Raw genomic sequence first — 22,698 nt, 5'->3', positions numbered from 1 at the left:
TTGGTTAAGTGTTTGCCTTCAGCTCAAGTCATGATCTCAGGGTCCTGGGATGGAGTCCTATATTATCAGTTTCCCTGCTCAGCAAGAGGTCTGCTTCTCACCCTCACCTCGACTGCTTGTGTTCTCTCTCTCACTCTCTCTCTCTTTCTCAAATAAATAAAATCTTAGAAAAGAAAACATTATCCAAGTGAAGAAACCTATAAATAAACTAAGATACCAAAAAAGATATTATTGAAGATGAAAAAAGAAATTGTGAATATATCTCTTCCTCCCAAATCCATCTATAATCCCAAACTAAATCACAACTGTGGAAGGTACTTGACAAAATAAGCACCTTCTAAAATCCCACTTTTATTAAAAGAGAAGCAGTGGTAGCCAGCTTCTGATAATGAACACCCTTGGCCTTCTGTAAGTTGTTAATTACTTCAGAAAATATTAGTTTTACTTAATCCTCTTTATTAAGACTATTTGAAGGACACCTAGTCTGGCTAATTTCTTATTGACAAACATTTCCCATTATTACACTTTACAGAGTTTCTCTACTACACGGGATTTCTTATGTCTACAGATTGCACTTTTGCTAAAGTTTTACCACATGCACATTGTTTGGAACATTTCTTTTTTATGCACAAACCAATGAATGAAGATTCTCACTGAAGAAGTCCTACCCACACCATTTAAGGTAGCTGCACTGCCACATATAACCTTAAATATTTATAAGTTTTGAATTCAATTATGAAGTTGTTTTCTTACGTGAACTCCAATGACCATGAAATATGTTGCCGTTAAATCCCTCTGTCATAGTTGGCATAACCTGGGCAATACCAGCAAGAAATAAACTGCCAAAATATCAGTAGTATAACACAATACATGTTTATTTCTTACTCAAGAAAAATAAAGTCCAACATAGGTCAGATAGCCACCTTCTACCAATCAAGCCTGGAACAGCCTCCAAGATCGCTATCAAGACAGAAAAGATGCCCAGAGGGACATCACAAGATGTTTGTAAGGGCCAGGCCGGGAAGGAGCTTATATTACTTATGCTCACACTCTGTTGCTTGGAACTCTATCACATGGACCAGCTCTTAACTGCAAGGGTTTCTGGGAAATGGAGTCTTTATGTGACCAAGAAATGGAACCAGCTGAGACAAACACACAGCCATGCCCATAAAATAACACTCGACAGAGCTTCTTCCTGTGTAGAAAATCTAATGGATTTGAAAACCTGAAAATGGACTAATATTCTTACCATGTTAATAACATGGGTTTCATTTCTGAGCACTCTTCTGAATATCTTTCCAGTGGATACTCCTTTACTTTGCCACTGCAGCATGTGACAGCTGATGAGAGCTTTGCAGAAGTTCTTGGGATCCACAGTAGAATGCTCTTAAGAACCCCTGCTTCAGTGCTGCAGGATGACATCATAGATGGCAGTGTCCTTGTCCTTTGCTGCCGCAGGCCTTCTAGGAACTGAGTAAGCCTTTATTGCCTGGAATACATAGACTTGCTTGCTTTCCCAATTGGCTCATTTGAGAATTACATTGAGACTGTTTCTGTCCTTTCATGCAGTCTTTGTTGAGCAAGAACGTCTGAGCTATAGCTAAAGCCCTGGCCATGCTCGTGACATGTATATTGCATCTTACCTGCATGAGTTCTCTGGTGAGCAAGAAGATATGAGTTGCGACTGAAGCCCTTCCCACATTCTTTACACTTATAGGGCCTCTCTCCTGTGTGCACTCTGAGATGCACATGAAGATCTGAATTCCGACTGAAGCCCTTACCACACTCATCACATTTATATGGTTTCTCTCTGGTGTGGTCTCTTTGATGTAAGTGAAAATATGAGCTATAACTGAAGCCTTTACCACAGACTTCACATTTGTAAGGTTTTTCTCCTGTGTGAACTCTCTGATGAGTGTGAAGAACCGAACTGTATGCAAAAGCCTTTCCACACATATTGCATTTGTAGGGCTTCTCCCCTGTGTGGACTCTCTGATGAATGTGAAGGTGTGTGCTTTGGCTGAAGCCCTTTCCACACTCACCACACCTATAAGGCTTCTCCCCTGTGTGCAGCCTCTGGTGGACTTGAAGAACAGAGCTTGAACTGAAGCATTTGCCACACTCACTGCATTTGTAGGGCTTCTCTCCAGTGTGGACTCTCTGGTGGACAAGAAGATTGGAGCTCTGATCAAAGCCCTTCCCACACTCCTCACATTTATAGGGCTTTTTTCCTGTGTGTACTCCCTGATGAATACAAAGAAGTGACCTAAATCCAAACCCCTTCCCACACACATCACATCTGTGAGGCATCTCCCCTGTGTGGACCCGGTGATGGTTGTGAAGAGACGAGTTGCGCCTGAAGACCTTGCCACACTCGAGACATTTATAGGGTTTGTCTCCCAAGGGGCCTTTTTGATATCTGGGAAGGTCTGAGCTCTGCTTGCAGCCCTCTGCCCACTCTTGACATTCATAATCTTTGTCATCTGAATGAGTTTTATAATGAACAGTAAGATCTGAGCTCTGACTAAAGTCCTTTCCACACTGGTCACATCCACAAGACTTTTCTCCTATGGGAGTGCTGTGATGAACAGGAGGGTCTGCACCATCTATGAAGCCCACACCATAGTTATTACATTTAACAGGTTGCGCTATCACAGGGACCACGTTATGCTGTTTGACTGTTGATTCTGTAGCCAAGTGTTTCCTACAATCAGTGGGTCTACAAGGTTCCTCTTCTTTACATTCTTGGGAATCACCACAATCACATGTCTGACTGATACCATCATCACATTGAGCACATCCATACAGTTTCTTGTTCACATGAATTCTCTCATACTGTCCTTGAGAATTCTGGGGCTCAGTCATCATATTGGCTCCCTTCCAAGATTCTGGGGTAAGGACTTGTGTCAGGCCTTTCCACGATGTGCCATCTTGATTTTCTAAATTAATGGCATTTGTTATATAGTTTTCATTTTCAGAAATCTGAAGGGAGACTTTCGCCCACTCTTCACAGAGGGAAATATCTTCTAAATATTGGGGACCCTCTCCTTGAAGATTCATGACATACTCCTGACTCACCGGTAGTTCACTGATCCTTTGTTTCCAAATCTGCCAGAAGTAGAGCACTTCTTGTGAGAGATAACTCAACCCTTTCCCCTGAAGATGTGAAATGTTGTTTTTAATCCTGTCTCCTATGAGCAGAAAGAGAATTTGGCTAAGAAAACAAGTAAGTCATACCTCCAGAGGTTTTGAGAAATGAAGTAAGATGGGGTGGGAAGTTGCCACTGGCTTCTATTGCTATAGGAAACAATAAGAATCACAGTACTTCTAATCCATGAGCTGCCAATTAAAAATCAGATGTTGCAGGGAAATAAAAGGAAATTTTGGGAACAATTATAAAGAAATTCACCTTCCTGCTATAAGAGCAGCTGATAAGACACCTTTAATCATTTCGCTACAAAAGGAATGAGGAAGGGATACCTGGGTGGTTCAGTCGGTTAAGCATCCAACTCTTGATTTTGGCTCAGGTCATGATCTCAGGGTTGTAAGATTGAGCCCCACATTGGGCTTTGCACTGAGCATGGAGCCTGCTTGGATTTTCCCTTTCTTTCTCTCTCTGCCCCTCCTCCCACTTGTGCTTGCTCTCTCTCTTTCAAAAAAGGTACAGGGAAGGCTCCCATATGATTCATGGTGTATTTGTGTGTACAGATAATAATGTGAGTGCTGGACATGGTAACAAACACAAAGACCTTCCAAGATACCATATGAAATTGCAGAAACAAGCAACAAGTCTTGTCTCCTGTTAATGTCCCTTCCTTCACATTATTGTCACATGAGGTGGGAGTATAATGTGTGTTTCTTACAACCTACCCAACTGTATATAGTTGGCCTAAAACAGCACTGGGAACTGATATAGGGATAATATTGTGAAATATGGTCCTGGGGTGGTGGGGGAGGCACATGTACACCTTTGAGGCAGGCTTAAAGATACACCCTTTTCTCTGAGATTTTCTGGATTCCACAAAGAGATAAAGTGATTTTTCTCTTTTCTTTTTTTTAATAAGTAACCTCTACTCCCAATGTAAGACTTGAGCTCAGGACCTTGAGATCAAGAGTCGCATGCTCTAAGATTCTGTAAACTATTTCCTTAACACCTTCTATTTAAATAGTTGCAGAACCTCAAATAGCTAGGACTATGAGAATGGGCAATGTGGCAGTGTCAATGGCCTGGCCCCAGAGAAGGAAGATTTGTACTACAGGGCCACAAAACATAGGGAGATGAGGTAGACGAGGGTCGTCACACCCTTGGCTCCCTAAAATGGGCTTCAGAATGACATGAATACTATGGTCAAGACCATCTGGACACTGCTTCTGGCTCAAGGTAGTTTCTGAGTCACTTTATTGAGAGTGATGTAGTTTGTAAGATGGTATCAGAGAAAGGGGGACTTGGAGCTACCCACAAGGGGCCTAAAGGAGCAGTTTTCCAGTTGTTTCAACTGTATCCATAGTAAGAAAAGCATTTGTACTGTGACCCAGTATGCACAAATAGACTGTTAACTACAACACTTTTATCAGCTAATACTTACCTTACTAGGTGTAATGTACTCTAATAAATTCTTTTGTGTTCTGGTCCATTAATCTGTCTTGCTTTTTAAAAACTGCTGATTTTGATAGAGTAACTTGATTTTAGACTCACTGACAGTTGAATCCTGCAGACTAGCCATATGTCTATAATCTATAGACACAGTGGTACTTAGTTTCATATGGTTATTAAAAACACAGGGTATAGGGGCACCTGGGTGGCTCAGTTGGTTAAGTATCTGACTCTTGATTTTGGCTCAGGTTATGGTCTACGGGTGGTGAGATCGATCCCTGAGTCAGGCTCCTCACTCAGTGGGGAGTCTGCTGGAGATTCTCTCCCTCCCTTTCCCTCTGCCCCTCCCCACTCTGTTCTCTCTCTCTCTCTCTCTCTCGAAAAAAAAAGCAAAACAAAACAAAACCCCATAGGGTCTAGAACCAGATAGGAGGGTTCATATCTAGTTCTTACAAGCTATGTGACCATGGGCAAGTTATTTAACTACTCTATGCCTCAGTTGTTTCTTTTGTAAAAGAAGGAATAGCAACTATCTTATAAATTAAAAGGTAATACATATCTGTATATGAGCCTCTGAGAAGTAAAAATTAGATATTTATCGATGAGAAAGCAAATAAGCTGATATTCCTATCACACTCACTATACACCAGATCCTGGTTTTGGTTCCTTAAACACTAGTTTGCCCAAAGCACTGGTTTTTCTCTAGAAGCAACCAAGGGACCAAGGCCTGTGGTAGGGTGTGAACTTTATCAACCTTGCTTTGAGAAACATGAGAGCAGAATGGAAACCTAGAGTGAAAGGAAGCCAGGGTGGTCTTGCTAACTGTATTAGAGGCCCATGGGGCCAGGGGGTGCAGGATGTGAGGGTTCCCTCACCAACACTTCACAAGGGGCCATTGCTCACATTAATCTATTAAAACTCACTAACTTCAGGGGTCTCCTTAGCATGTGCATCCCTCAGGTATTCTCTCCAGTGGGGAAAGTTTCTCTTTGTCCTCCAACTGGAATGCTCTATCTGGTTTGAAGCTGATTATTTGAGGAAACAGGACCAGTGGTTTGCTGCTTAGTTATAGAGGGTTGTTGTCCTCACCCACTGAAACAAGGTTCCTGAAGTTCTCCAGCATCACATCCTGGTACAGGCTTATCTGGGTCTTGTCCAGTAGCGCCAACTCTTCCTCGGTGAAGACCACAGCCACATCCTTGAAGGTCACAGTTTCCTAAAACATTGAGAACATGCCAAATGGACCATCCACAGACGACCAGTGGCAGAAGAGCAGAGCTGGAAGATGTGTGGGTCATTAGGTTTTATCTTTCTGCTCCAAACTCTCCAGTTTAAACTCATTTTGTAGTGCTGGAGCCACCACTCTGCAAATCAAGCTTTGAATCTGAGAACTGGCTCTACGTGAGGTTCTGCCTCAAGGGGGCGCAAGAGGAATTCTGCAAGGTTGGGGGAGAAAGAAGGGACTTGCTCCTGCCTGTTTGCCTTCTGTTCTGGTGTTACTGTTGGTGGCAGCAGTCCTTCTGGGTACCAATAGCTGAAGTCTGGGTCCCTGGCCCCTAGGTTTCTTCGCTGAGCTCAGAGACACCAGCCAGCCAGCACCCCCTCCTCACAATTCTGCATTTCAGCTCCACAAGGCCCATCCTCTAACTTCCCATAATTCAATCTCTCCCTTTGGTTCCCTCCACCAGGTTAGTAGTTACTTCCCAAAGTTGGTACTCCCATAATAGAGTTCTCTCTTTACCCATCAGTGTCTTGGGCTCACAACTCCATGCCTAATCAACAATTCTATTGAATTCTTCCTGTTCAAATAGCCAGTGTTCAGGCACCTGGGTGGCTCGATAGGTTAAGTGTCTGCCTTCAGGTCAGGTCATGATCTCAGGGTCCTGAGATGGAGCCCTGCATGGGGGCTCTCTGTTCAGTGGGGAGTCTGCTCATACCTCTCCCTCTGCCTCTTCCTCCCCGCTTGTGATCTCTCTCTCTCTCTCAAATAAATAAATGAAATCTAAAAAAAAAAAAAAAAAAGCCAGTGTCCTTTTTATCCTGAATGGACCCTTACTAGTACAAAAAATTGAGAAACAGAAAAAATTCAAAGTTTTGTGTAGGCCAAGTTTCTCTTCTTTCCTCTGCATTGCTTATGTCCCCATTAACCATCCACAGTCACACAAAGAATGTTCCAGTAAACATCCATGAACATCTGTCTTTGAGCGCTTATAAAAGTATTTTTATAAAATAAATCCCTAGACCAGAGACTACTGAGTTACTTCGGTATGCGTATTTTACATTTTGACTGATATTGTCCAAATTGTCCTCCAAAAGGTTGTGCTGATACACTGGCCTAGTAGTGTCTGGGTGTTCATTCCCTATCATACATCAAGACTGGATATTTTATTTTCTCTGCATGGCAAATTAATCTATTTCTATTGGACTAAGCAGATAAGGCAATTAAGAGCATTGGCTGCCAGACTTTTTAAAAAATAAAAAGGAAATTATGGGGAAAATTGGGAGCATTTGGGTATCACCTAAGTATTAAAAAACAGTGGAATCAGTAGTGGAATTTCTGGCTCATAGGGTAGTTCTATTTTTAATTTTGGAGGAACCTCCATTCTGTTTTCCATTGGGGCTGCACCAATTTTCATTCCCACCAACAGTGCATAAGGGTTCTTTTTTCTCCACATTCTGGCCAACACTTGTTATTTCTTGTGGTTTTGCTTTTAACTATTCTGACAGGTGTAAGGTTTTTTACTTGAGAGAGAGAGAGAGTGCGCGAGCGAGTGATCAGGAGAGAGAGCACAAGCAGAGGAAGGGGCTACAGGAGAGGGAGAAGCAGAATCCCACTGAGCAGGGAGCATGACATAGGGCTCCCTCCCAGGACCCATGATCCCAGTCTACTGGGATCATGACCTGAGCCAAAGGCAGATGGTTAACCAACTGAGCAACCCAGGTGCCCCATCACTGTGGTTTCAATTTGCATTTCCCTAATGATGAGTAATGTTGAGCGTCTTTTCATGTGTTTGTTGGTCATCTGCATGTCTTCTTTGGGAAAATGTTTGTGTACTCTGCCTATTTTTTAATTGGATTATTTGGGATTTTTTGGTGAGTTGTATAAGTTCTTTATGTATTTTGGATATTAACCCCTTATCAGAGATAGCATTTGTAAATATCTTCTCCCATCCAATAGGTTCTTTTTTGGTTTCTTGCTGGCTTTCTTCTCTGTGCAAAAGCTTTTTTATTTTAGTGTAGTCCTAATGGTTTAATTTTGCTTTTGTTTTCCTTCCTAGAGGAGACATATACAGAAAAATGTTTCTATGGCTAATGTCAAAGAAATAACTGCCTATGTTTTCTTCTTGGATTTAATAGTTTCAGGACTCACATTTAGATCTTTAACCCATTTTGAGTTTATTTTTATGCATGGTATTTACCCAAAGGAAATGAAAATACTAATTCAGAAAGATAAATGGACCCCTTTGTTCACTGCAACTTATTTACAATAGCCAAGATAATGGAACCAACCCAAGTGCCCACTGATATAGATGAAAGGGGGATAAAGAAGAAGTAGTATGGGATCCCTGGGTGGCGCAGCGGTTTGGCGCCTGCCTTTGGCCCCAGGGCGCGATCCTGGAGACCCGGGATCGAATCCCACATCGGGCTCCCGGTGCATGGAGCCTGCTTCTCCCTCTGCCTATGTCTCTGCTTCTCTCTCTCTCACTGTGTGCCTATCATAAATAAAAAAAAAAAAAGTAGTATACATCTACAATGGAATATTACTCAGCCATAAAAAGGAGTGAAACCTTGCCATCTGCAACCACATAGATGGATATAGAGAGAATAATGTTAACTGAAACAAGTTACTCAGAGAAAGACAAATATCATGATTTCACTCACATGTGGAATTTAAGGGAAAAAGACAAATGATTAAAGGGAAAAAAGAGACAAACAAAAAACTAGATTCTTAAATACAGAGAATAAACTGGGGGTTGCCAGAGGGGAGGTAGCGGGGAGGTGGGGAAACAGACAAATGGCATTAAAAGTACACTTATGATGAGCACTGGGAAATGTATGGAATTGGTGAATCATTACATTGTACACCTGAAACTAATAAAATACTCTGTTAATTTTATCTGAATAAAAATATAAATTTCTTGAGTGTGATGACAATAATGTGGAAATGTAGGAAAACATTATTCTTAATAGATACATGCTATAGTATTTAGGGATGAATAATGATGCCTGAAATTTATTCTCAACTGGGTCAGCAAAATGAAATATAGATATTATGTGTGTATATAGGTGTATTATGTACATTTGTGTAATTGTTAACAACTTGTGAATATAGGTGATTATGCATTACACTATTTTTTCCATTGTTCTATACATTAAAAAATTCCAAAATAAAAAACTGAAAACAATAATCTAGTATTAACAGTCATCCCCTGGGGATCCCTGGGTGGCTTAGTGGTTTAGCACCTGCTTTTGGCCCAGGGTGTGGTCCTGGAGTCCCAGGATCGAGTCCCGCATCGGGCTCCCTGCATGGGGCCTGTTTCTCCCTCTGCCTGTGTCTCTGCCTCTCTCCCTCTCTGTGTCTCTCATGAATAAACAAATAAAATCTTTAAAAAAACCCCAGTCATCCCCTAACAAAAAATAAATAAATAAAATTTTAAAATACTATCACTGGGGATCCCTGGGTGGTGCAGCAGTTTGGCACCTGCCTTTGGCCCAGGGCGTGATCCTGAAGACCCGGGATCGAATCCCATGTTGGGCTCCCGGTGCATGGAGCCTGCTTCTCCCTCTGCCTGTGTCTCTGCCTCTCTCTCTCTCTCTCTCTGTGTGTGACTATCATAAATAAATAAAAAAATTAAAAAAAATTAAATACTATCACTGCACTTATCACACTACCCAGTTACATGTTCTCTCAATAGACTGTACCTCAAAAATGCTTCCAACTAAAGTTGTGAGTAGTTACAATGTATTTCACAAATAATTTATTACTAGCTATTGTTCAACAACCAAAACCTGACAATTATTAAAAACAAAAACTGGGGGGAGGCTTTTGAACTGCATGTTTGTGTACCCTCAAAATTCATATGTTGAAATCTTAACCCTCATAGTGACAGTATTAAAAGGTGAGGCCCAGAGGGAGGTAGTTAGGTCATGAGAGTGGAGCCTTATGAAGGGGATTAGTGCCCTTCTAAAAGATTTGCTAGAGAGCTGACCCCTTCTGCTATGTGAAGACACAGCAAGAAGAGGACCAACTATTAATCAGAAAGCGGGCCTTCATCAAACAACAAATCTACCAGCTTCTTGATCTTGGATTTCCTAGTCCTCAGAGCTGAGAAAATAAGCGTCAGATGCTCTTAAACCACTCAGTAAGTTTTAGCAGCACTGCTTTTCTCAGTGGATGATGAAAAAATGGAGTTGGAGTGAGTGGACCGGGAAGTACAGATACCCGACAGCCCACGTAGGACAGACAGTAGGAAAAAGGGGTTAGGAATGCAAGCTCAACCAGCCTAACTTCCTTCTCCTTTCTTGGCCCCAACTGTCTGGCAAAACAAAACACCCATTTCCCACCACCTTTTGCAGCAGGGTGGGTCCCTTGCTGGGATCCTATGCAGAGATTGCCATATGATGCAAGTACAAGGACAGTCCAAAAATATTAATAAACCAAACTTATAAACCAATACAGATATAATCAAAGACTTTAAAATCTTTTTTTCTCAGCACACAGCATCATCTATGAAGTCTTCCTGTAAAATCTGGAACCTAAATTTATTCAAGCACATAGTGCTTCCACTTACAGAAAACGTTGTACCTAGAGGAACCCATTGAATTACACCAAAAAAGAGGCATTTTTGAGATAAGGGAAAGATGATTATTGCCAAGGTATTAGATGATACCAAAGAATTACTGATAATATCAGCCATTTTTTTTTGTATTTTCAATAGCAATAGCTACATTTTGCAATTTGGCAAAATTCCCTCATGCTCCCCAATTCCACTCAAGGATCAGCGTGTATTTCCTTGCCCCTTGACTTTGGATTTGGCCAAATGATTTGTTCCAGTTCTGAGCCTGGGCCTTAAAAGGTATTGCATGTTTCCACTTATTTCCTTGGTCCTCTGCCAGCACCCAACACATCTACACTAACCAATACAAAAACTGCTACCATAAGCAGAGCACTACCAAATAAATATCTCTGAAAAAAAAAAATATCTCTGGCACTGACTTTGGGATCCAGCAGCAATACTTGGGGAAACTGTTATCAGAGGCTGGAGAAATGGTAGGGTGATACGGTGTGGAATATTTGGTAAAACAGCTGCTGGCAGTAATGTAGAAGATGGAAAATGTACCTAATGGGACTCGGTGCGGACTCAGGCAAGATAGTTTCCAGGCATGGGCACCTGGGTGGCTCAGTGTTTGAGCATCTGTCTTTGGCTCAGGTCGTGATCCCAGGGTCCTGGGATCCAGTCCTGCAAAGGGCTCCCTGAAGGGAGCCTTCTTCTCCCTCTATGTCTGTCTCTGTGTGTCTCTCTCATGAATAAATAAATAAATATCTTTATATTAAAAAAAAGATGGTTTCCAGGCAGAGGAAATGAGTGAGAGCTCATTTATTTTAGCTTGCACACAAGCTACTCTAAGAAAGTAATGAGCTCAGAACAGAATCAATATAAAATGAAATAACACCCAGGATCTTCTTTTAAAATGTTTGGGACATCAAAATCTTGGTTTCAGCTCAGGTCGTGATCTTAGGATCATGAGATCAAGCCCTGCATCAAACTCCATCTCAGCATGGAGTCTGCTTAAGCCTCTCTCTCTCTCAAATAAATAAACCAACCTTAAAATAAACAAAATGCTTCGGGAAAGAAAAAAGGAAAGTGAAAGAGATAGATTAAGCAGATGTGGCAAAATGCTGAACCTGCATTATGGGTACTACACACAGAGATTCATAGTACTATTTTCTCTTTTTGTGTATTTTCATAATTAAAACATTTTTCATGATTTTAAAAAAAATCCTTGCTCTACCCTCTGATAGCCTTTTTTGATGCATCAACTTGGCTAGACTACAGTCCCATTATGGAAGCAAACATTAATCTAGGTGTTACTGTGAAGATATTTTGTAGATGTGATTAAATTCCATAATCAGATGACTTGGGAGGAAGACTATTTTTACATAGTCTGGATGGGTGGGCCTGATCCAATCAGTTGAAAGGCCTCAAGACCTGAACTGAGGCTTCCCTAAGAAAAGAAATTCTACCTGTAAACAGTAGCATCAGTCTAAGAGTTCTAGCCTGCCCTGGGACTTACAATTTGCCTAGCCCTCATAGTCATATAAAATAAATCTCTTACAAATCTCAATATATATCTTATACTGTTTCTGCTTTACTGGTTGAACCCTGATGGATATGGATACATACACACTCAAATCTTGCTACTTCTGTGGACTGGACCCAGTGCTACTCCATGTGCAGTCATGTACAGGCACTTGGATGCTGTGGCAATACAACATTTTCTGAATGCTGGGCTCTTGGATGGCTCAGTTGGTTGAGTGACCACCTCTTGATTTTGGCTCAGGTCATGAGCTCAGGGTAGTGGGATCCAGCCCATCAGTCTCCATGCTCAGACTGCTTCTCTCTCCCTATTTTTGCCCCTCACCCACCCACATTCTGTCTTTAAAATAAATAAGTAAATATTTTTTAAAGGGGCTCTGAACTCTTACTCTTGATTGCTATATTGATCTGCTCAGTGACAAGCAGCTCATGGACTAGCACTTGTGTGCAAACCTCACTTGGAGTAGCACTGAACTAGACATCTGGACATCTCTGAGCCTGTTTCTTTATTTCTGCAAAGGGAGTAAAACCACCTATTTCATGCAGCTGTTATAAGCAAGGTAAAGTGCCTAACACAGAGCTGTCACTCAAAAATGGGCAACCTCCCTTCCGAGAATAGAGGTGTCTAGCTCCTCAGAAGTGACAAGACCAAAAAAAAAGTGACAAGACCTTCAAGAGAGAGAAAGGAAGCCCTAACTTACCTGGAATTTAATCATACTGTCTTTGTCTTGGAAAGAGCAGAATCCTGTGAAAGCAGAACTGCAAAGAAAGAATCCATGAGAACGTGAGTTTAATAAACCATGAGCAAATCCTGGTTTCTCCTTACCTGTGCAATTTTCACACACATTCTTCTCTCCCAAGATACCTTCACCTCTCTTCTCATTCCCAACATACTCCATCCTACCTCCTCAAGCCTTGTCCCCTGCCCCACTCCATCCAGATTCTCATGGATTCTCTCATCCTATCTCCCTCCCCAAGCTTCTGGGTCCACACTGCCAAACTTTTTCATTTCTCAGACTTGTGAGTGTATTGGCATCACCCTTATCCTAATTAACTCCGGATAAGAGGCTCTAGAATTTCTGACTTGGACAGTGATCTCAGGATGACTCACTGAGCCTTCCACTGATTGCACTTTCGCATGCAATGCTTATTCTTGTGTAATTAGGACCTGTAAGCTGAAGAATTTTCAGTTAGCTAAGATTTTAACTCTTGGCTTCCAAAATGATTTCTCTTTCTCCAGTACCTGTCCTTATCCTCAGAAGCCCTGTGACTTTTTCAAATATGTGACGATATAACTAGGACATGAAAGGCACATGCTCTGCTCTGGACAAGCTCACAGGCTACTGAACTAGGAACTCTCTAAGACTGTAGGTGGACTGAAACAGGTAGATGGAAGCTACGGGAACTTGCTGCTCCACAACCACTCAGTTCTCTTCTCCAATCCACCTGTATCAGGGAATCCCCTTGCGCTCTATCTTCTGGTTAAATTCAGCCAACAGGGAAAGTCAGCAGGTGGTCAAGGGAAGGGACAAAAGTAAAGTCAGTTTTTATTCACCCAGCTCTTCCCTTGGAGGTTGCTTTGGACTGACTCTGTTTCATGTCCTTTGACCAAAGGTCATAGTGCCTGTCAGTGGCCCTTGTCTCAAATCTTTCCCCAGGTCTGGCAACCACTTCCTCCTTAGCCCTTCCACCCTAGGGATGGTAAGTTACCCTGCTATGACCAGATCTGGGATATTGCAATATCCTTTCTTGATGACCATGCCCTGCCTGCACTTTTATAAACCGTCCCTTTATTTTAAGCTCTTCTCAAGTTATCATTTTGACTGTGGTGTTTATTTCCTGTCTGATAAACTCTAACCATGGTGGCCTCTGGCCTTTCAGGAAAAACTTAGGAGTATAAAAATTCTGCCTTAGAATGGGAACCTCAAAGATTAAAAAATAAAAACCAAAAACCAGGTCTTTGTCCTCTCTGTCCTCTCTAATAATGCAGTTTAAAACTGTGGTAGGAGGAGGGGCAAGATGGCGGAAGAGTAGGGTCCCCAAATCACCTGTCCCCACCAAATTACCTAGATAATCTTCAAATCATCCTGAAAATCTACGAATTCGGCCTGAGATTTAAAGAGAGAACAGCTGGAATGCTACAGTGAGAAGAGTTCGCGCTTCTATCAAGGTAGGAAGACTAACAGAGCAACTGCGCACCAGGGAGAGTGCGCCGAGCTCCCTAAGGGCTGCAGCGCGCACGGCGGGACCCGGAGCAGCTCGGAGGGGCTCGGGCGGCGGCTCTGCGGAGGGGACTGCGTGGCTCGGGGAGCAGCTCGGAGGCGGCTCCGGCAGAGGAAGAGGCTCCGTGCGGAGGGGGCTGCGCGGCTCCGGGATCAGCTCGGGGGGGGTTCCGGCGGCGGCTCTGCGGAGAGGGGGCTGCGCCACCGGGAGCGCGAATCCAACAGCGCAGGCCCGGGAGCACTGGGCGCCGGGACACAGCCCAGGATCCGGCCTTCCCCGGGGCCAGGCAGGGGCTGGGAGGGCCCAGGACCGCAAGGAGGCTCCTGCCCCCAGCTGAGATCAGCGGCCCCGCCCCGGGAGCATCCAGGCCCTTGCAGACGGAGAGGAGAGCTCCATAGTTACTGCGGGAGCTGAAGCCAGGGCTCCACAACTGGCCGCCTCCACTGGGGTTGTTCCTCTTGGGGCCTCACGGGTAAACAACCCCCACTGAGCCCTGCACCAGGCAGCGGGCAGAGCAGCTCCCCCAAGTGCTAACACCTGAAAATCAGCACAACAGGCCCCTCCCCCAGAAGACCAGCGAGACGGACAAGTTCCAGGGGAAGTCAAGGGACTTAAAGTATACAAACAGAAGATACTCCCCCCCCTTTTTTTGCTTTTTGATTTCTTTTTGCTTCCCCCACCCCCTTTTTCCCTTTCTTTCTTTTTTCGTCTCTTTTTTTTTCTTTTTTCTTCCTTTTTTCTTTTTCTCTTTTCTTTCCTTCTTTCTCTCCTCTCTTTTGCTCCTTTTCCCAATACAACTTGTTTTTGGCCACTTTGCACTGAGCAAAATGACTAGAAGGAAAACCTCACCTCAAAAGAAAGAATCAGAAACAGTCCTCTCTCCCACAGAGTTACAAAATCTGGATTACAATTCAATGTCAGAAAGCCAATTCAGAAGCACTATTTTTTTTTTAATTTATTTATGATAGTCAGAGAGAGAGAGAGAGGCAGAGACATAGGAGAGGGAGGAGCAGGCTCCATGCACCGGGAGCCCGACGTGGGATTCGATCCCGGGTCTCCAGGATCGCGCCCTGGGCCAAAGGCAGGCGCTAAACCGCTGCGCCACCCAGGGATCCCTAGAAGCACTATTATACAGCTAATGGTGGCTCTAGAAAGAACCACAAAGGACTCAAGAGACTTCATGACTGCAGAATTTAGATCTAATCAGGCAGAAATTAAAAATCAACTGAATGAGATGCAATCCAAACTAGAAGTCCTAACGACGAGGGTTAATGAGGTGGAAGAACGAGTGAGTGACATAGAAGACAAGTTGATGGCAAAGAGGGAAACTGAGGAAAAAAGAGACAAACAATTAAAAGACCATGAAGATAGATTAAGGGAAATAAACGACAGCCTAAGGAAGAAAAACCTACGTTTAATTGGGGTTCCCGAGGGCACCGAAAGGGCCAGAGGGCCAGAATGTGTATTTGAACAAATCATAGCTGAAAACTTTTCTAATCTGGGAAGGGAAACAGGCATTCAGATCCAGGAAATAGAGAGATACCCCCCTAAAATCAATAGAAACCGTTCAACACCCCAACATTTAATAGTTAAGCTTGCAAATTCCAAAGATAAAGAGATCCTTAAAGCAGCAAGAGACAAGAAATCCCTGACTTTTATGGGGAGGAGTATTAGGGTAACAGCAGACCCTCCACAGAGACCTGGCAGGCCAGAAAGGGCTGGCAGGATATATTCAGGGTCCTAAATGAAAAGAACATGCAACCAAGAATACTTTATCCAGCAAGGCTCTCATTCAAAATGGAAGGAGAGATAAAGAGCTTCCAAGACAGGCAGGAACTGAAAGAATATGTGACCTCCAAACCAGCTCTGCAAGAAATTTTAAGGGGGACTCTTAAAATTCCCCTTTAAGTAGTTGTTCAGTGGAACAATCCACAAAAACAAGGACTGAATAGATATCATGATGACACTAAACTCATATCTTTCAATAGTAACTCTGAATGTGAATGGGCTTAATGACCCCATCAAAAGACGCAGGATTTCAGGCTGGATAAAAAAGCAGGACCCATCTATTTGCTGTCTACAAGAGACTCATTTTAGACAGAAGGATACCTACAGCCTGAAAATAAAAGGTTGGAGAACCATTTGCCATTCAAATGGTCCTCAAAAGAAAGCAGGGGTAGCCATCCTTATATCAGATAAACTAAAATTTACCCCGAAGGCTATAGTGAGAGATGGAGAGGGACACTATATCATACTTAAAGGATCTATCCAACAAGAGGACTTAACAATCCTCAATATATATGCCCCGAATGTGGGAGCTGCCAAATATATCAATTAATAACCAAAGTGAAGAAATACTTAGATAATAATACACTTATACTTGGTGACTTCAATCTAGCTCTTTCTATACTCGATAGGTCTTCTAAGCACATCTCCAAAGAAACAAGAGCTTTAAATGATACACTGGACCAGATGGATTTCACAGATATCTACAGAACTTTCCATCCAAACGCAACTGGATACACATTCTTCTCAAGTGCACATGGAACTTTCTCCAGGATAGACCACATACTGGGTCACAAATTGGGTCTGAACCGATACCAAAAGATTGGGATCATCCCCTGCATATTCTCAGACCATAATGCCTTGAAATTAGAACTAAATCACAAGAAGTTTGGAAGGACCTCAAACATGTGGAGGTTAAGGACCATCCTGCTAAAAGATGAAAGGGTCAACCAGGAAATTAAGGAAGAATTAAAAAGATTCATGGAAACTAATGAGAATGAAGATAAAACTGTTCAAAATCTTTGGGATGCAGCAAAAGCAGTCCTAAGGGGGAAATAAATCACAATACAAGCATCCATTCAAAAACTGGAAAGAACTCAAATACAAAAGCTAACCTTACACATAAAGGAGCTAGAGAAAAAACAGCAAATAGATCCTACCCCCAGCAGAAGAAGAGAGTTAATAAAGATTCGAGCAGAACTCAACGAAATCGAGACCAGAAGAACTGTGGAACAGATCAACAAAACCAGGAGTTGGTTCTTTGAAAAAATTAATAAGATAGATAAACCATTAGCCAACCTTATTAAAAAGAAGAGAGAGAAGACCCAAATTAATAAAATCATGAATGAGAAAGGAGAGATCACTACCAACACCAAGGAAATACAGATGATTTAAAAAACATATTATGAACAGCTATACGCCAATAAATTAGGCAATCTAGAAGAAATGGACGCATTCCTGGAAAGCCACAAACTACCAAAACTGGAACAGGAAGAAATAGAAAACCTGAACAGGTCAATAACAAGGGAGGAAATTGAAGCAGTCATCAAAAACCTCCTAAGACACAAAAGTCCAGGGCCAGATGGCTTCCCAGGGGAATTCTATCAAACGTTTAAAGAAGAAACCATACCTATTCTACTGAAGCTGTTTGGAAAGATAGAAAGAGATGGAGTACTTCAAAATTCATTCTATGAGGCCAGCATCACCTTAATTCCAAAACCAAAGACTCCACCAAAAAGGAGAATTACAGACCAATATCCCTGATGAACATGGATGCAAAAATTCTCAACAAGATACTAGCCAATAGGATCCAACAGTACATTAAGAAAATTATTCATCATGACCGAGTAGGATTTATCCCCAGGACACAAGGCTGGTTCAACACTCGTAAAACAATCAATGTGATTCATCATATCAGCAAGAGAAAAACCAAGAACCATATGATCCTCTCATTAGATGCAGAGAAAGCATTTGACAAAATACAGCCTCCATTCCTGATCAAAACTCTTCAGAGTGTAGGGATAGAGGGAACATTCCTCAACACCTTAAAAGCCATCTATGAAAAGCCCACAGCAAATATCATTCTCAATGGGGAAGTACTGGGAGCCTTTCCCCTAAGATCAGGAACAAGACAGGGATGTCCACTCTCACCACTGCTATTCAGCATAGTACTGGAAGTCCAAGCCTCAGCAATCAGACAACAAAAAGACATTAAAGGCAACCAAATTTGCAAAGAAGAAGTCAAACTTTCCCTCTTCACCAATGACATAATACTCTACGTAGAAAACCCAAAAGCCTCCACCCCAAGATTGCTAGAACTCATACAGCAATTTGGTAGTGTGGCAGGATACAAAATCAATGGCCAGAAATCAGTGGCATTTCTATACACTAACAATGAGACTGAAGAAAGAGAAATGAAAAGAGTCAATCCCATTTACCAAATGGGATAAGCATAAGATACCCAAAAGCATAAGATACCTAGGAATAAACCTAACAAAAGAGGTAAAGGATCTATACCCTAAAAACTATAGAACACTTCTGAAAGAAATTGAGGAAGACACAAAGAGATGGAAAAATATTCCATGCTCATGGATTGGTAGAATTAATATTGTGAAAATGTCAATGTTACCCAGGGCAATTTACACGTTTAATACAATCCCTATCAAAATACCATGGACTTTCTTCAGAGAGTTAGAACAAATTATTTTAAGATTTGTGTGGAATCAGAAAAGATCCTGAATAGCCAGGGGAATTTTAAAAAAGAAAACCATAGCTGGGGGCATCACAATGCCACATTTCAGGGTGTACTACAAAGCTGTGGTCATCAAGACAGTGTGGTACTGGCACAAAAATAGACACATAGATCAATGGAACAGAATAGAGAACCCAGAAGTGGACCCTGAACTTTATGGTCAACTAATATTTGATAAAGGAGGAAAGACTATCCATTGGAAGAAAGACAGTCTCTTCAATAAATGGTGCTGGGAAAATTGGACATCCACATGCAGAAGAATGAAACTAGACCACTCTCTTTCACCATACACAAAGATAAACTCTAAAATGGATGAAAGATCTAAATGTGAGACAAGATTCCATCAAAATCCTAGAGGAGAACACAGGCAACACCCTTTTTGAACTCGGCCACAGTAACTTCTTGCAAGATACATCCACGAAGGCAAAAGAAACAAAAGCAAAAATGAACTATTGGGACTTCATCAAGATAAGAAGCTTTTGCACAGCAAAGGATACAGTCAACAAAACTCAAAGACAACCTCCAGAATGGGAGAAGATATTGGCAAATGACCTATCAGATAAAGGGCTAGTTTCCAAGATCTATAAAGAACTTATTAAACTCAACACCAAAGAAACAAACAATCCAATCATGAAATGGGCAAAAGACATGAGGAGAAATCTCACAGAGGAAGACATAGACATGGCCAACATGCACATGAGAAAATGCTCTGCATCACTTGCCATCAGGGAAATACAAATCAAAACCACAATGAGATACCACCTCACACCAGTGAGAATGGGGAAAATTAACAAGGCAGGAAACCACAAATGTTGGAGAGGATGCAGAGAAAAGGGAACCCTCTTACACTGTTGGTGGGAATGTGAACTGGTGCAGCCACTCTGGAAAACTGTGGGGAGGTTCCTCAGAGCTAAAAATAAACCTGCCCTATGACCCAGCAATTGCACTGCTGGGGATTTATCCCAAAGATGCAGATGCAATGAAACGCCGGGACACCTGCACCCCGATGTTTCTAGCAGCAATGTCCACAATAGCCAAACTGTGGAAGGAGCCTCAGTGTCCATCGAAAGATGAATGGATAAAGAAGATGTGGTTTATGTATACAATGGAATATTCCTCAGCCATTAGAAACGACGAATAGCCACCATTTGCTTCGACGTGGATGGAACTGGAGGGTATTATGCTGAGTGAAGTCAATCGGAGAAGGACAAACATTATATGTTCTGATTCATTTGGGGAATATAAATAATAGTGAAAGGGAATATAAGGGAAGGGAGAAGAAATGTGTGGGAAATATCATAAAGGGAGACAGAACATAAAGACTCCTAACTCTGGGAAATGAACTAGGGGTGGTGGAAGGGGAGGAGGGTGGGGGGTGGGGGTGAATGGGTGACGGGCATAGAGGGGGGCACTTGACAGATGAGCACTGGGTGTTATTCTGTATGTTGGTAAGTTGAACACCAATAAAAAATAAATTTGTTAAAAAAATAAAATAAAATAAAACTATCTGTGGTAAAGGACAAGTTTCATATTATTTTCACTAATATTTTGGTAAAATACAGTTTAAAAGAAATTTATAGAAAAAGGAAATACAGAGACATATAAATTACAGGCCCATTTAAAAGTGATTAAAGGGTACTTGGGTGGTTCAGTGTCTGCCTTTGGCTCAGGTTGTGATCCTGGGGTCCTGGACTCAAGACCCACATTGGGCTTCCCACAGGAAGCCTACTTCTCCCTCTGCCTATGTCTCTGCCTCGCTCTCTGTGCATCTCGTTAATAAATAAAATCTTTAAAAAAATAAAAATAAAATTCGAGTAATCAATCATCATATGATCACTGAAACTGTTCTACAAATTTTTAAATGTATACACTCAATTTCTGAAATTATCTGGTCATAGAGCAGTAACATTTAGTTCTCCAACTGCCACCAGCCTGCTGGCCCTCCTTTGAGCTGCATGTTCTAGCAGCTTACAGGGTGACAGAATCAGGTTAATAGAATATGAATTGACTTTTTGGCAAATTTTCACTCTTTCTCCCCTCCTTCACTGCCTTTATTAGAAAGCTTCAATCACCCTTATTCTGGGTTCCAACAAAGATTTGCTAAATCTCCTAGTATGGTGTCAATCACATAGTTTTATAAAACCTACCAAGTAACATTTCTCTCTAACCCTGTCCCAAAAAACCCTATAAATCCTGAAGACAAAACCAAGCCTTAGTCCTTTATCTGCTGTACCTGGTAAAGATCCTGCCATTTATCAAGCACTCAGAGTTTCTTGAGATTAACAAACACATAAATAGAAACTGCTCTGATATACTAGGTGCTCATGCAAAGACACAAGCACACCAGGCTCTTCTCTTCCAAAATCTGTTCTCCCTGAAGAGCCAGCAATGGGTCAGGTTGATTTACATGCACACATGAACACACATGCACTCCCACATATATGGGATGGAGTTTGGTTTCCTAAATTTCTGGTTTCAAGCCCTCCCTGCTTTTATAAAGTTGGGGCCTGGTAGGAACCAGATGGCACATTCGAATTTGAGGCAGGCAATTGATAAACAGACTACTTACACAGTGGTGTAGGCTGGGTGTAAGGAAACCACAGGGGAGAAGGCACTATGCTGGGAGTGACAGGCAGGTGTCATTACTACATCTGGGCCTGAAGGGGTAACAGGAGGGGGATTCCCTGGAGCTGGAACAGAGCACTGTGTGCAAAATGTCCTTGGCAGGAACTGTAACTTTTTGTTGAGAAGTGCAGCCAGCCTATACAGAGAGAACTGGAGGACTGGATACTCCAACTCACTCTTCTCTCTCTCTCCGAACTCCCAGGTTCTGACTTCCCACTGACTGAAGACAACCAGGCCAGATGGCCGGCTAAAAAGGTAAAGTGGAACTGGAAGTGGGAAACAAAGAGATTGTGGTGCATGATGCCCTGAGACCCCACCCAGGTGCATGCAGCTCTCCCCTGCAAATGCTCCTCTCACTCACTCAATCTGATCATCACTCTTATCTGAGTCACTGCAGCAGGATAGAGACCAGGTATTCATAGAAACGTCATTTTTAAAAAAGATTTAATTTATTTATTCATGAGAGACACAGAGAGAGAGGCAGAGACACAGGCAGAGGGAGAAGCAGGCTCCCCAGGGGGAGCCTGATGCAGGACTCAATCCCAGACCCGAGGATCACACCCTGAGCCAAAGGCAGACACTGAACCACTGAGCCACCCAGGTGCCCCACAGCAACCTCTTGAGGGGAAGAGGATCCATGGGGAAAGCAGCAGTTGAATTTGGAACTGCAATTGCCTAGAAACACAGTCAGAATTCTAAGCCCCAAGTTCTTCCCCAAAATCCTGCTTCTAAATTCCTGGCTCTTTTTCTTAGAATTTCTAGAGGATCCAGGATGAGGAGAGAGACTAACCTGAACTCTTTCGGATATATCTAGCAATCCTGTGTAATCACCTGGGGAACAGGATAAAGGCCATTTCTTCCATGTGCATGAGAGTAAATGTCATGTGATAATGACAAAAGTGTCTATCTGTGGATCTGTGAGTATTTGAGCCAAAGGACTCTATGAGATCTAACTTCAGCTCTAAGGGCCTGTGGCAGGGCTATCTCTTGTCCATGCTCATTTACCTTTAGACTGATTAGAAAAATGCATCCCTTCTTTAAGATGCTTTTCTCCCACCTGTTGGAAAATTCTTATACTACTTTTGTTAGAACAAAGAAACAAAGCACTTTTGCTGCTACTTGTTGAAAAACTGTGTGTGTTTTCTATGTGAATGGCACAGCTTCACTGTGGTCTCCTTGTGCAGAACCCAACCTGCACAAATGTATACAGCAGTCATACCCTCAGAAAGCTTATCCAAAATCCTAAGGCTGGGGGTGCCTGGGTGGCTTAGTCAGTTGAGCATACAACTCTTAGTTTCAGCTCAGGTTATGATCTCATGGATCAAGCCCCATGTCAGGCTTTCTGTTGAGTACGGAATCTGCTTGAAGATTCCCTCCTCCTGCCTCTTCCTCATTCTTTC

The 22,698-nt window shown here is 42.3% G+C and overlaps 1 protein-coding gene across 3 annotated transcripts in view; it reads right to left on the bottom strand.

Annotated features, from left to right (window-relative positions):
* Positions 1 to 9: 9 nt before the first annotated feature.
* ZNF285 (zinc finger protein 285) overlaps positions 10 to 22,698 on the bottom strand; it is a 30,287-nt gene continuing 7,598 nt past the window's right edge. For all 3 annotated transcript variants that reach the window (XM_041743993.1, XM_041743994.1, XM_041743995.1), the window contains 3 exons: positions 12,615 to 12,672; positions 5,684 to 5,810; positions 10 to 3,191 (listed from right to left, as the gene is read on the bottom strand). In XM_041743993.1, the coding sequence (XP_041599927.1) occupies positions 1,537 to 3,191; positions 5,684 to 5,810; positions 12,615 to 12,629 (1,797 nt within the window). In that variant the 5' untranslated portion in view covers positions 12,630 to 12,672 and the 3' untranslated portion in view covers positions 10 to 1,536. The remainder of the gene's footprint in view (positions 3,192 to 5,683; positions 5,811 to 12,614; positions 12,673 to 22,698) is intronic.

This window comes from Vulpes lagopus, chromosome 2 (genome assembly GCF_018345385.1).
Source record: "Vulpes lagopus strain Blue_001 chromosome 2, ASM1834538v1, whole genome shotgun sequence".
Classification (NCBI taxonomy): Eukaryota; Metazoa; Chordata; class Mammalia; order Carnivora; family Canidae; genus Vulpes; species Vulpes lagopus.
The sequence above is the reverse complement of the archived record's forward strand: the minus strand, read 5'-3'. Positions and strand labels throughout refer to the sequence as shown.